Raw genomic sequence first — 14,799 nt, 5'->3', positions numbered from 1 at the left:
TGGTCGGCTGAGGGGGGGGGGGGGGGTAATTTACCAAAATGGTACCAGGGACAAAAGGAGTTCAATTGGAACAGTTTCCACAAACTGACCGGGTATTCCCTAGAGCGTAGAGGAGAAAGGGGTGATCTAACTGAGGTGTCCAAGGAGATTAAAGGATTCAAAAAGGACCGATTGAGAGAAACTACTGCCTCTGGTCGGTCAGGACGGTAGCATGGCTTGCATATTCAATGTGGGTCCCATTTGAAGTTCAGTAAAATCACTGCCGTTCCCACAAGCAGCAGAGCTGTTTTGGGTGGGGGCGTGCAGTGAGGGAGCTTGCAGAAAGATCTCTCCCAAAGTTAACATAACGGTTGAACATTTAGCAATTTTAAAGACAGCTACACGTTTCTTACCTCAACTTCATCTCCTTCACTGATCTCTTTGCTGAAATCTGCAGGAGGCGGCAGGCGCACGTCACTGAAGGGAAGCTGTCGTTCAGGTTGCCAGCTGCGGGTAAAAGAATGGCGGTGGATGTAGTTCAGGAGTTTGCACCATGGTCTGGCAGTAAAACATTCCTTCCAGGACAGGGAGAACGCAGCGCTGTCCATTACTCACTGGGCCCTGCCAGGGTCTGCTGCAGCCACCGTGGTCCTACCCGAAAGTCACCGATATCGTTTACAAAAGGTAAAGCTGTCTAAGCCATTTCCCGGGATGCGCTAACTCAAGCTATTGGTCATATACGGGCGAAACCAATGTGTTCCTCCAGTAAGGGCAGCATTGTAATGATGGCATCCCTCCAAAGACCCGATTTGCAAGCTTCTACAAAGGCAGAGCATAACGGCGAGGGCAGAAGAGAGGGGTCAGGAGGGTCCAATGGAAGGAATATCAGGGGCAGAGATGTGTGTGCAATGTTAGTTAATTTAACCTAGTTCAGCCTTTGCACCCTTAAAATGGGTCTCCAACATCAGAAAACGAAGGATAGGTACAGGCCCAATTGGCCAGCTGGCCTATCTGATATTGCTGTAAGTACATCAGACACTGCCCTCCCACTCAGTCAAATCGGCAGGCAGGGATGTAAACTATGAGAAACCACGGTTCCATCAGGAAACTGGAACTAGTCGAAGCGATCACACCAACGCCGATTCCCATTTCAGGATCTCCATCTCGAGATTGGATTTCCTCTCCAGCCAAAAGCATCAAACAGATATTCAGCCAATCAGCAGTCACTGCACGAGGGGACAGCCTGTTTCACTGATCTCTACATGGAACCTAGTTCCGCCTCTGCGTACCAACCGTTAAGTCCCGTTTCACTATATAAACCTCAATCAAATCACCCACGCCTACATTTCTCTGCAGTCAACAAGACAATACTAGAGTCTAAACAGGTGGCTGTGTTATAGACAGAGAATTAATCTCGTGATTCTATTCTGCAACCTGTCCAAATCCTCAAACTCCCGCTGCGCCAGTGCGTCAAACTCCCGCTGCGCCAGTGCGTCAAACTCCCGCTGCGCCCGTGCGTCAAACTCCCGCTGCGCCCGTGCGTCAAACTCCCGCTGCGCCCGTGCGTCAAACTCCCGCTGCGCCCGTGCGTCAAACCCCCGCTGCGCCCGTGCGTCAAACTCCCGCTGCGCCCGTGCGTCAAAATCCCGCTGCGCCCGTGCGTCAAAATCCCGCTGCGCCAGTGCGTCAAAATCCCGCTGCGCCCGTGCGTCAAAATCCCGCTGCGCCAGTGCGTCAAAATCCCGCTGCGCCCGTGCGTCAAAATCCCGCTGCGCCAGTGCGTCAAAATCCCGCTGCGCCAGTGCGTCAAACTCCCGCTGCGCCAGTGCGTCAAAATCCCGCTGCGCCAGTGCGTCAAAATCCCGCTGCGCCAGTGCGTCAAACTCCCGCTGCGCCAGTGCGTCAAAATCCCGCTGCGCCAGTGCGCCAAAATCCCGCTGCGCCAGTGCGTCAAACTCCCGCTGCGCCAGTGCGTCAAACTCCCGCTGCGCCAGTGCGTCAAACTCCCGCTGCGCCAGTGCGTCAAACTCCCGCTGCGCCAGTGCGTCAAACTCCCGCTGCGCCAGTGCGTCAAACTCCCGCTGCGCCAGTGCGTCAAAATCCCGCTGCGCCAGTGCGTCAAACTCCCGCTGCGCCCGTGCGTCAAACTCCCGCTGCGCGAGGGCGTCAAAATTGAATTCTGACTGACTGTTTCATTTTATAAATTTAGCGTACCCAATTCATTCTTTCTAATTAAGGGGCAATTTAGCGTGGCCAATCCACCTACCCGGCACATCTTTGGGTTGTGGGGGTGAAACCCACGCAGTCACGGGGAGAATGTGCAAACTCCACACGGATAGTGACCCAGAGCCGGGATCGAACCTGGGACCTCGGCGCCGTGAGGCAGCGGTGCTAACCACTGCGCCACCGCGCTGCCAACACCATGGTCTTGTTGAAAGGATAAATTGTTATCCTTCCCTGTACGGTTCCGCATTATATCTGCTCAAGATTACACTTTAAAAATTAAACATAATTTGCCAAATACATCACGCCTTCAGTGGTCAAGCACCCTGCACAATTCCAAAGCTCACACACCACGTAGGATTGTCCATCAACTTGTGGACCATTCTCATTACACCCACTCTAGGCGTTTAATGAAATAGCTAAATAGCAACATGTTAAACACCGATTCCCACATTACACCACTGCCAAGCAGAATCCCAGCCACTAAATCATCACTTTCTGTATGGTGGCTTCCAGCCAGCTCTCAGTCCAGCACAGGAGGTTACCCCTAATCCCACAATATGCAATCTGGTCACCAATCCTGGAGGCCTCTGAATAAAAGCTTTGAACGTCCAGGCAGACATTATCCACAATTAACCTGATGTCTTCAAAAACTTCACAAGCCGATTAAGTAAGGGTCTTTCTCCTCGGGCACTCCCTGGCCTTGAGTACGTTCTGGACAAACCCCACCATCACAGAAACAATTGCAGCTGCCGGACGTACCCTCAGAGTATTGTAGGGTATTGAATGGTCATTTCAACATCACAAAATCCTGTCCTGTGGGTACTGCCAACTCAAGGGAAAGTGGCACAAGAGCAGTGGGGCAGGAAGGCAGAGTAAATATTTCACAACCTATAAAACTATCGGGTCCAGTCGGCCAGCAGTCAGGATTCCTATTCCAGTTCTTACAGACAGGCAGTTGGGTGTTCATATCAGTGCCAACGAGGCCCAAAGCAGCCGTCTGGCGTAAGGAAGCGGCACCGAGTGTACAGTACAGCAAATTCCCGCATCTCAGAACAAGGGCCTGTGCACACTGGCCTTGACCGGAGAGCAAGCTCATGGTGCCGTGGGGCAGCTCGTTCGCGAGCTGGCAGCTGTGGTCCACCATTGATTTTGTTGGTAGCGCACGACTGTCAGGAATCTCTCAGCCCAGGAGGCCATTCGGCCCATCCCAGCTGTGCTGGCTGTTAACAAGTTCTTCAATTAGGGTTGGCGACCCTGCTGCCATGGGAGAGGTTCTGCTCCTCGCAGGTGACGGGTTTTAGAAACCCACCGACCATTTTCACAATGAAACAGACGAGAGGTCGTTGCCGACCACAGCTCCCCCGTGCTGCTCCAAAAACATTTACGACTCTAAAAGGCAGTGAAATATGTTTGGAATAAGAAAGCACTTCAAAATGAATATTTTTTTCTCCGCCATCCTCTAATATCAAGGATTTGCACCGGTGGGTTAACTAAAGAGAACACATCACATGTAGTTGGCTAAGGGAAGTGGATAGCGTAAGGAAGAGAAGATGATCAGTCTGTTGTTCACTTTGTTGATTGAAAGGGAGAATTGTATTCTAGTGAATTGCCCTGTATACCCTGCAACAGTTAAAGCATTTCCAGTGAATCTGTCTGTAAAAACCGGGCAACTTGCAGATCTTCACCAGCAATCCTCGTGTAAACACCTACCGTCGACCCCAAAGACGCAGTGAACGAAACCCAGATGCAGCTCTCAGTTGGAGATCGCACTTCAGTGATTTCAATACCAGGGGCAGGAGGCAATCGTGCCTATCGGGCGCCAACATTGGAAAGCATGGAATTCAGAAGTCCAATACCAACCAATCCTTACCTTGTGATCGCCATCAAAGGAAATGCTTCAGGACATCCAGGCAATATCCAAGATCGACCGAACCGACTACCTGACAGTCGGGACCAGAGACCTGAGCAATTCGAACACTCCAGTGCCGTTAATGTCGGGACAGACCACCTTGATATTGGCACTCGAGTCTGCCCCCAAGAGAGACCTGGAGCCGTGACGGAAGCAGAGAAGGTTTGAGGTCTCCGGCCTGCCAAACGTTACGAGACTGGAATAGGCAAACTCAAGATTGCAAACGAGCAGCATTCCAGACCTGGCAACGGGATCCAAACGGAACAGAAGGAATTCACTCACCGGATACCCCGGACAATAATTTTTTTTTTTTTTTTTTTTTCTAATTAAGGGGCAATTTAGCGTGTTCAATCCACCTAGCCTGCACATCTTTGGGTTGTGGGGGCGAAACCCACGCAAACACGGGGAGAATGTGCAAACTCCACACGGACAGTGACCCAGAGCCGGGATCGAACCTGGGACCTCAGCGCCGTGAGACTGCAGTGCTAACCTACTGAGCCACCGTGCTGCCCTCCCCGGACAATAATAGAGATTATTATTAAACCTATTCCTTGTTCCTCAGATTGCTGAACTTGTTCAGCACGGTAGCACGGTGGTTAGCATAAATGCTTCACAGCTCCAGGGTCCCAGGTTCGATTCCCGGCTGGGTCACTGTCTGTGTGGAGTCTGCACGTCCTCCCCCTGTGTGCGTGGGTTTCCTGTGACTCGTTGTTTGAGATCCGACTCAGTACAGTTGTGAAGTCAGCATGTGTGGATGGAGTTGGAGCCAAATTTTGCCACAGTCATGTGAAGATCTGTCTGAAGCACAGACTGAAGAGCAAAGTCCTACCAGTAACCTCTCCATCTCACCCTCTCAGCAGATCCATCTATTCCTCTCTCCCTCATGTCTTTATCCAGCTTCCCCCTTAAAGGTCTCGATACTATTCACCTCGACTACTCGCCGTGGGAGCGAGCTCCCACATTCTCCCCGCTCGCCGTGGGTGCGAGCTCCCACATTCTCCCCGCTCGCCGTGGGAGCGAGCTCCCACATTCTCCCCGCTCGCCGTGGGAGCGAGCTCCCACATTCTCCCCGCTCGCCGTGGGAGCGAGCTCCCACATTCTCCCCGCTCGCCGTGGGAGCGAGCTCCCACATTCTCCCCGCTCGCCGTGGGAGCAAGCTCCCACATTCTCCCCGCTCGCCGTGGGAGCGAGCTCCCACATTCTCCCCGCTCGCCGTGGGAGCGAGCTCCCACATTCTCCCCGCTCGCCGTGGGAGCGAGCTCCCACATTCTCCCCGCTCGCCGTGGGAGCGAGCTCCCACATTCTCCCCGCTCGCCATGGGAGCGAGCTCCCACATTCTCCCCGCTCGCCGTGGGAGCGAGCTCCCACATTCTCCCCGCTCGCCGTGGGAGCGAGTTCCACATTCTCCCCACTCCCCGTGGGAGCGAGCTCCTGAATTTCCAACTGGGTTTAGTGTGTCTGTCTTTTTTTGTGGCCCCCTCCACGAGTGAAACGGGAGGTACAAACAAACTCCTTCATAATCTTTAAGGCCACCCCTCAGCAATCGCCACTCTACAGAAAAGACAAAACATCATCTTGGGCATTGATGCTATCCAGGGTTTCTACAGTGTCAAAGTTCTGACTATTAGACAAGTGGTGTTACTGACACACACACACACACCCACTGGAGTTGGTCCAAAGTGTACATTCCAGCCACAATGGGTAACTGACCTTTTCCCTCGTTCTCCAGTTTATTTCTGTGACCTTTTGAGAATTTCGGCACAACGAAACACATCTGTACTGTGAACTGTCCTGCTCATGTCGAATGAGCTTTGTAAAACGAGAAACACGGACAGGATCTCTGGACATTTCTACCCCAGAAACAGGCCTGGATTAAACTCCATTCCAATCGGGTCAAACCTGATGTTTGCCCCAACGTGGGCCCAAGGGACAGACAGCAATTCCCAAGTAAACCAGTTTCTCTGGAACAATAGCTACCTTCCCACGTCAGCATAAAGACCATCAAGGCATTATCCCAAATTGTTCGTTACAATCACAAATGAAAGCGGGCGGAGAGGAATGAATCAGGGAAACCAGTAAAAAGGAATGATGTGGAGATGCCGGCGTTGGACTGGGGTGAGCACAGTAGGAAGTCTTACAACACCAGGTTAAAGTCCAACAGGTTTGTTTCAAACACGAGCTTTCGGAGCACTGCTCCTTCCTCAGGTGAAGGAATTCACCAGAGGAAGGAGCTGCGCTCCGAAAGCTCGTGTTTGAAACAAACCTGTTGGACTTTAACCGGGTGTTGTAAGACTTCTTAGAGTAAAAAGGAATACAGGTGAAATAAGACAAACTAGGAACGACTACAACAATTATTCCAGGATTCGTGGTGAATCGTCTAATCGCGGAGATACACATCTGGATCAATAACCAAGATTCTGACATCAACCTGTTCATCACAACCCTCAAAATGGACTGAAAATGTTTTGCTTGGATTAAGGGGCCTTTCGATGCAGAGACATCCTGTGCACAGGAGTCTGTCAGCCCCCCCACCCCCCCACAGATACTCGCTGTATATGACTGGTCAAGCAGTGCTTACTCCGCTAGAACGCGAGCATGCTTGTTGAGTAGTCAGTGTGAGGAAGCAATAAGCTTATCACGATGAGCTCTCAAAAATCACCTTTCTTTTAATGCCACTGCTGAAATAGTAATATGCCAGTTATGGGCGAATAATTAGACAGGTCCCAAAGATAATGGCAGAGGAAAGTGAAGCCTGACAGTAGAAAACTGTACACAAGGAACATAATGTAAACCACATTCTTCAACCAAAGAACAATTGCAGGATTGCATTCTGGGTTTAGGCTTCACTGAAATCCAGCAGGAGGGAATGAAGGAGGGAATGAAGGAGAAATCAAGTTCTGCATTTCTACCAGCTCAATAACGATTTGGATAACGCCGCCAGTGCCCGTGTGCAGTGATTTGAATGTGTATTTCTGGATACGCTCACATTCGCACCCACAAACCAGAAAAAGGCAAGAAATTGGGGCCTGCAGGTGGATGGAGCCTCCGAGAGTTCAGAGCGAGTGGATGGAGCCTCCGAGAGTTCAGAGCGAGTGGATGGAGCCTCCGAGAGTTCAGAGCGAGCGGATGGAGCCTCCGAGAGTTCAGAGCGAGCGGATGGAGCCTCCGAGAGTTCAGAGCGAGCGGATGGAGCCTCCGAGAGTTCAGAGCGAGCGGATGGAGCCTCCGAGAGTTCAGAGCGAGTGGACGGAGCCTCCGAGAGTTCAGAGCGAGTGGATGGAGCCTCCGAGAGTTCAGAGCGAGTAGCCAGAGCAAGGCAGTCAGTCCTCCAGGTTCAAGGGTGCAATAATGTGAACAGGCTGATGGTTCAAGTTGTGTTCAGCTATCACCCATGTGCTCACTGACCTACATGTGTTCCTGTCTGGCAATGCCTGGATTTAACCATTCTGAAACTCGCGATAATCTCCTCTAACTCTGCAGCCCGCTGATTATCGTGTTCCTGTAATTCTGGCCTCCTGCACATCCGATTTCAAATGCTCCACCATTGGTTCCCATGCCTTCATTTGTCTGGGCTCCAAGTTCTGGATTTCCATTTCGAAATCTGTCTAACTCTATCTTTTAAGGTTCTCCTTGAAACATACTACTTTGCTCAAGGTCTTACTCACTTGTCGTAGTATTTCCTTCATTGCTGGGTGCCAAATTCGGTTTGAAAACACAAATGATGCACAGCTGAGGGGTGATGTACTATGATATGGGGGCAATATAAATGAAAGTTGTAATTTCTGAACCACAGGTTCTCAAACAAGGGGTCTATAGACTCCTGGAGTTCTGTAGAAACGTTCAGAGTCTGCGAAATGTAAACTGAATATATGCACTGGAGAATGTGCTGACTATCCCAGCCTGGGAGGAGTGTGTAAAAGGAAGAGCGAGCGAGGAAATGCTTAGTGGTCAATGTAAGTTAAAATTGGCAACTCTCTCCATCACCAACTGGTTACGTAAGTAACCAGTGATTTATCCAGTGGTTACAGAAGTGCTTTGAAGTTTCCTAGGGAGGGGCCAGTAACGCAATTTCAAAGAGGCTGTATTTCTGATTTTTAAAAAACTTTTTTGGTCTGATTTGTCACATGTACCGAAGTACAGTGAAAAGTATTTTTCTGCAGCCGAGGGAACGTACACAGTACGTACATAGTAGACACAAGAAGAATCAACAGAGAACATTGACAAATGGTACATTGACAAACAGTGATTGGTTACAGTGCAGAACAAGGGGCCAAACAAAGCAAATACATGAGCAAAAGCAGCATAGGGCGTCGTGAATAGTGTTGTCACAGGGAACAGATCAGTCCAAGGGGGAGTCGTTGAGGAGTCTGGTAGCTGTGGGGAAGAAGCTGTTCCTATGTCTGGATGTGCGGGTCTTCAGACTTCTGTATCTTCTGCCTGATGGAAGGGTCTGGAAGAAGGCAAAGCCTGGGTGGGAGGGGCCTCTGATAATGCTGTCTGCCTTCCTGAGGCAGCGGGAGGTGTATACAGAATCAGTGTGGGGTGGCAAGCTTGTGTGATGGGTTGGGTTGAGTTCACCACAGTCTGCAGTTTCTTGCGATCTTGGACCGAGCAGTTGCCATACCAGGCTGTGATGCAGCCGGATAGGATGCTCTCTATCGCACATCTGAGACAGGCAGAGCTGGATTCATTCCTGTGACCAATCTAGAAAGCAGATTGCTGGAGTTTGGAGACAGCTCCAGGCTGCCCTGTGGACTGAGGGAAGCAAAAGGTCAAACAAAGGAACGGCACTTACTTGTTCTCAAAGGCGATGGTGATGGAGTCTTCATGGACATCTTTCACAAAGCCCTAAGAGAGGAACAGACCAAAACAAAAATAAAATAAAAATTAAATTAAATACCTTTTGAGACAATGAATAAAGAGCGAGGAAGGGAACACTCCCGATTTAAGAATCGGAGAACTCTTGAGCATTCGGAATTCCTATTCCCACACACCCAAAAAACAGGTGATGTTGGGAATTTAACAACTCGGAAACTTCTATTAGGGCTAGACAAGACACACCCCCCCCCCCCCCCCCCCCCAGCCTCAACACTGACATCTACCGACAGACCCCCCCCCCCCCCCCCCCCCCCCCCACAACACTGGCATCTACCGACGACGTGGAAGATTTCCCAGATATGTCCTGTACACAAAAAGCAAGACAAATCCAACCCAGCCAATTGCCACCCATCAGTTTACCCTCGATCAGTAAAGTGATGCAAGGTGTCATCAACAGCGCTATCAATAATAATCATAAACTTTATCAGTGTCACAAGTAGGCTTACATTAACACTGCAATGGAGTTACTGTGAAAATCCCCTCGTCGCCACATTCCGGCGCCGTTCGGGTCACAGAGGGAGAATTCAGAATGTCCAATTCACCTAACAGCACGTCTTTCGGGATTGGTGGGAGGAAACCGGAGCACCCGGAGGAAACCCTCGCAGACACGGGGAGAACGTGCAGACTCCGCACAGACAGTGACCCAAACCGGGAATCGAACCCGGGACCCTGGCGCTGTGAAGCAACAGTGCTGCCCACTGTGCTAGTGCGCCGCCGATAAGCGGCACTCACTCAGCAATAACCTGCTTGCTTGGGTTCCGCCTGGGTCACTCAGCTGCTGACCTCATTACAGCCTTGGTTCAAACGTGGACAAAAGGGTTGAACTCATGATGAGAGTAGAGAGTGACTGCCCTCGACACCAAGGTCACATTCACCAGAGTATGGTATCAAGGAGTCCTAGCAAAACCAGAGTCAATGGAATCTGGGAGGAAACTCTCCACTGGTAGGAGTCGTAAGAACAAAAGAACAATACAGCACAGGAACAGACCCTTTGGCCCTCCAAGCCTGTGCCTGTCATGATGCCCAAACTAAAAACAAAACCTTTTGCCCTTACTCAGACCGAAAGAAAATAACTGGCACGAAGGAAAATGTTTGTGGTAGTTGGAGGTCAATCATCTCAGCTCCAGCAGGGTGGCGCAGTGGTTAGCACTGCTGCCTCACAGCACCGAGGACCCAGGTTCGATCACGGCTCTGGGTCACTGTCCGTGTGGAGTTGCACATTCTCCCCGTGTCTGCGTGGGTTTCACCCCCACAACCCAAAGATGTGCAGGGCAGGGGGATTGGCCACGCTAAATTGCCCCTTAATTGGAAAAAATGAATTGCGTAAAAATCTCAGCTCCAGTTCCTCATGGGAGTGTCGGAGACAAAACCATCTTCAGCTGCTTCATCAATGACCTTCCTTGCATCGTAAAGTCAGAAGTGGGGATGTTTACAGATGACTGTACAATGTTCAGCACCATTCGTGACTCCTCAGATAACGAAGCAGTCCATTTCCAAATGCAGCAAGACCTGGACAATATCCAGGCTTGGGCTGTTAAGTAGCAAATAACATTCGCACAACACAAGTGCCAGACATCTCTAACAAGCGACAATCTAACCGTCGCCCCTTGACATTCAAGGACATTACCATCCTCCACTACCATCAACATCCTGGGGATTACCATTGACCAGAAACTGAACTGGACCCAGCCACATTAATACTGTGGCTACCAGGGCAGGTCAGAGGCTGGGAATCCTGCGGAGAATAATTCACCTCCTGATCCCCCCCCCCCCAAAAGCCTGTCCACCATCTACAAAGCACAAGTCAGGAGTGTGATGGAATACTCCCCACTTGCCTGGATGAGCGCAGCTCCAAATAACCTCAAACCCATCCAGGACAAAGCAGCCCACATGATTGACACCCTTTCCACAAACACTCACGCCCTCCACCACCGACGCACAGTAGCAGCCGTGTGGACCATCTACACGATGCACTGTAGGAAGCCTCAGATAGATTCCAGACCCACCACCACTACCATCTAGAAGGACAGGGGAACATCACAACCTGCAAGTTCCCCTCCAAGTCAGCCACCATCTTAATCTGGAACTGTGTCGCTGCTCCTTCACTGGTGCTCCCTAACAGCACAGTGGGTGTACCTACACCACATGGACTGCAGTGGCTCAAGAAGGCAGCTCACCACCGCCGTCTCAAGGACAATGAATGCTGAACTAGCCAGCATCCCTCGAATGAATAAAAACAAAATTGCCTTGATTTTTCTTGTTCCTGGGATGATTAAGCATCCATCTGGCACGTCAGCAGAGATATTTGGGAACACGCATACATTAGATGTGTTCTACCATAAGGATATCAGAATACTATGGCTTTAAAGCCAGGCCTTTCGTCTGAACTGGAATCAGGGAGTTCTCAGAATCAAGTGGATCACGGTGGATTGGCAGGTTCCGTCACTGTCATACGGTGACACTGGAATGTTTTTCCAGCATGAAAGCCACCCCCTCCTCCTCCTACAGCAAGGGAAAAGTGGCCACCTGAGCAAACAGCAGTGATCCCAGCCTAGTGCGGTTTAAAATAGCCGAACCCGGAGCTGACGAATGTTTCTATATCGAGCCGTTGATCGGAGCACAGTTCCAAATGACCATCCCCCTGGAGCTGATGACTTGAGCAGGTGCGGAGCGGGCTGCTCCACAGAGTAACAGTTGTCGTCGAGGCAAAGGCTGCAGCCCCTGGGTCTGCTTGGAGCCCAAGGCGCTAAACCAAATAGGGATGCGATGGGGGCAAGTCAGGGGTAAAAATCCATCATCGTTCAGGTGAGAATTTGTTGAAGAACAAAAAAGAAACAAATGGCCTTCACATTATGATGGAATTAAAAGTCAACCGATTATTGTCCAAGGTCTTTAGATTTAGAACAGTACAGCACAGAACAGGCCCTTCGGCCCTCGATGTTGTGCCGAGCAATGATCACCCTACTCAAACTCACGTATCCACCCTATACCCGTAACCCAACAACTCCCCCTTAACCTTACTTTTTAGGACACTGCGGGCAATTTATCACGGCCAATCCACCTAACCCGCACATCTTTGGACTGTGGGAGGAAACCGGAGCACCCGGAGGAAACCCACGCACACACGGGGAGGACGAGCAGACTCCGCACAGACAGTGACCCAGCCGGGAACCGAACCTGGGACCCTGGAGCTGTGAAGCATTGATGCTAACCACTATGCTACCGTGCTGCCCCAGTCTTGTGACTGAAAGATTACCATTTATAATTTACAGGCCATTCTGCCCATCAGCTTCGTGCTACTCTTTGACGCGAGCTTCCTCCCAGACCCCGCCCAATCTCACCCTATCAGCATCTCTGTCTATCCCTCTCTTCCCCCCCCCCCCCCCCCCCCCATGTGTTTATCCAGCTTCCTCCCCAACGGTCTCGATACTATTCACCTCGACCACTCCCTGTGGGGGCGAGTCCCACATTCTCCCCACTACGCGGGGAGTGGGGAGAATGTGGGACTCGCTCCCGCGGGGAAAAGAGATTCCTCCGGAATTGGCAGAAGGAAGGAACGGTATATTCAGAAAGCAGACTGTTTGTTCCAGAACCCAGACCGAGAGGGCGAAGGCCTCAAAATCGAAGGTAAAAGAAAATTGAAGAACTCCAGGTGAAAATTTTGCCCTTGCCCAGTTTATTTTTAAACCAGACCACCGTCGTTATGCTGGAAGAGAAAAGGGCAAGCTATATAAAGTCAGCAGCTACTGCAGCACGGGGTATTAATACCAACCCTGGATGCCAACAGCAGAGGCTGCTCAAAATGTGACTGACCCACTCGGATCAGCCCTGAATCATCATAGGAACGGAGCCACTCGCCACCCGTATCACAGGAAGCTTGTGGTGCTAGAAGTATAGCAAGTACTGGGGAACGCAGACACACTCCAACTTAAACTGCGCCTCAAGAGTAGAACAGTCAGACTTTTACAGGACAATGCATTGGCTAACCAGTGGATATTCCACTCTGCATCAGACACCAGCACCAGACTGCCCTCAGTGGCAGTTATCACTTTGGGTTCAATGTCGCAGTGGCACGGTAGCGCCGTGGTTAGCACTGCTGCCTCATGGCTCCGAGGTCCCAGGTTCGATCCCGGCCCTGGATCACTGTCTGTGAGGCGTTTGCACATTCTCCCCGTGTCTGCGTGCGTTTCGCCCCCACAACCCAAAGATGTGGAGAGTAGGTGGATTGGCCACACTAAACTGCCCCTTAATTGGAAAAAAATGAATTGGGTACACTAAATATATTTCTTGTTTATAAATAAATAAATAGTGCAATATCTTCACGCTCAGATCATAAAAGTTGATGTGGAGATGCCGGCGTTGGGCTGGGGTGGGCACAGTAAGAAGTCTTACAACACCAGGTTAAAGTCCAACAGGTTTGTTTGGAATCACTAGCTTTCGGAGCCCAGCTACTTCATCAGGTGAAAGAAGAGGTGGGTTCCACAAACACATATATAGACAAAGTCGATGATGCAAGATGATAGAGTATAGGGGCTGGTTTAGCTCACTGAGCTAAATCGCTGGCTTTTAAAGCAGACCAAGCAGGCCAGCAGCACGGTTCGATTCCCGTACCAGCCTCCCCGGACAGGCGCCGGAATGTGGCGACTAGGGGCTTTTCACAGTAACTTAATTGAAGCCTACTCGTGACAATCAGCGATTTTCATTTCATTTTTCATACTTTGAATGGAAGGCTTTGCAGGTAATGAAGTCTTTACAGGTCCAGATGGTGCAATGAGAGAGAGAGAGAGAGAGAGAGAGAGAGAGAGAGGGAGAGAGAGAGGGAGAGGATAATCACAGGTTAAGGTGGTGTGAATAGAGCAGCACAGTGGTTAGCACTCCTGCCTCTGGGGGTGGAGGTCCCAGGTTCAATCCCGGCTTTCGGTTACTGTCCGTGTGGAGTTTGTCCCCATCTCGGCCCCACAATCCAAAGATGTGCAGGGTAGGTGGATTGGCCACGCTAAATTGCTCCTTAATTGGAAAAAACGAATTGGGTGCTCTAAATTTTTAAAATTCTTTTGTTTATAAAAAGGTGCGAGTTGTCTCAAGCCAGGACAGTTGGTTGGATTTCGCAAGCCCAGGCGAGATGGTAGAGATGGGGTGAATGTAATGCAACATGAATCCAAGGTCCCGGCTGAGGCTGTACTCATGCGTGCAGAACCTGGCTATCAGATTCTGCTCTGTAATTCTGCGTTCTCGCACGTCCTGAAGGCCGCCTTGGAGAACACTTACCCGGAGATCAGAGGCTGAATGCCCCTGACTGCTGAAGTGTGGAAGGGAACATTCCTGCCTGGCGATTGTCGTGCGATGTCAACGGACGGAAAAAGTTGAGGAAGGGGAGAGCAGTTAGCCCGGAGGTCAATCTGTGCCATCAAGTCAATAAAAGTATCATCTTCTCTTGAGCTTTGCAGCCCTGAAGAACAGGCCATTCTCAAAACGACTTTTCAAACGTCTGCCAAGTGAAATTTGATCTGAATTATACAAGAATGCTGCACCCAAAGGTACAAGGCTGCGATGAGAGTATTCACTGCAATCGCGCTGTCACTGGACACCGACCATAACACGGAATGATGGAGCAGTGTTCCGCACCAACATCGGGCACAGGAATGAAGAACAACTTCCACACGAGCAATCCAGTACAACATTCACACCAACGAATGGAGACCTAACAGAATGGCACCAAGTGCTGGTTTTTCCACGGAAAGACAACTCGAAGTCTATAACTCCCTTGTGGAAGTCACACGAGGAATAGTATTCCTATTCCCGGACTT

General features: G+C 50.6%; 1 protein-coding gene across 4 annotated transcripts in view; it reads right to left on the bottom strand.

Annotated features, from left to right (window-relative positions):
* LOC119958354 (fragile X mental retardation syndrome-related protein 1-like) overlaps positions 1-14,799 on the bottom strand; it is a 69,548-nt gene that overhangs the window by 34,790 nt on the left and 19,959 nt on the right. For all 4 annotated transcript variants that reach the window (XM_038786803.1, XM_038786805.1, XM_038786806.1 and 1 more), the window contains exons 2-3: positions 8,910-8,962; positions 393-486 (exon numbers count right to left, since the gene is read on the bottom strand). In XM_038786803.1, coding sequence (XP_038642731.1) covers positions 393-486; positions 8,910-8,962 — 147 coding nt within the window. The remainder of the gene's footprint in view (positions 1-392; positions 487-8,909; positions 8,963-14,799) is intronic.

The sequence above is a fragment of the Scyliorhinus canicula genome, chromosome 29 (assembly GCF_902713615.1).
Source record: "Scyliorhinus canicula chromosome 29, sScyCan1.1, whole genome shotgun sequence".
Lineage (NCBI taxonomy): Eukaryota > Metazoa > Chordata > Chondrichthyes > Carcharhiniformes > Scyliorhinidae > Scyliorhinus > Scyliorhinus canicula.
This window is presented reverse-complemented; position numbering and strand designations above follow the sequence as displayed.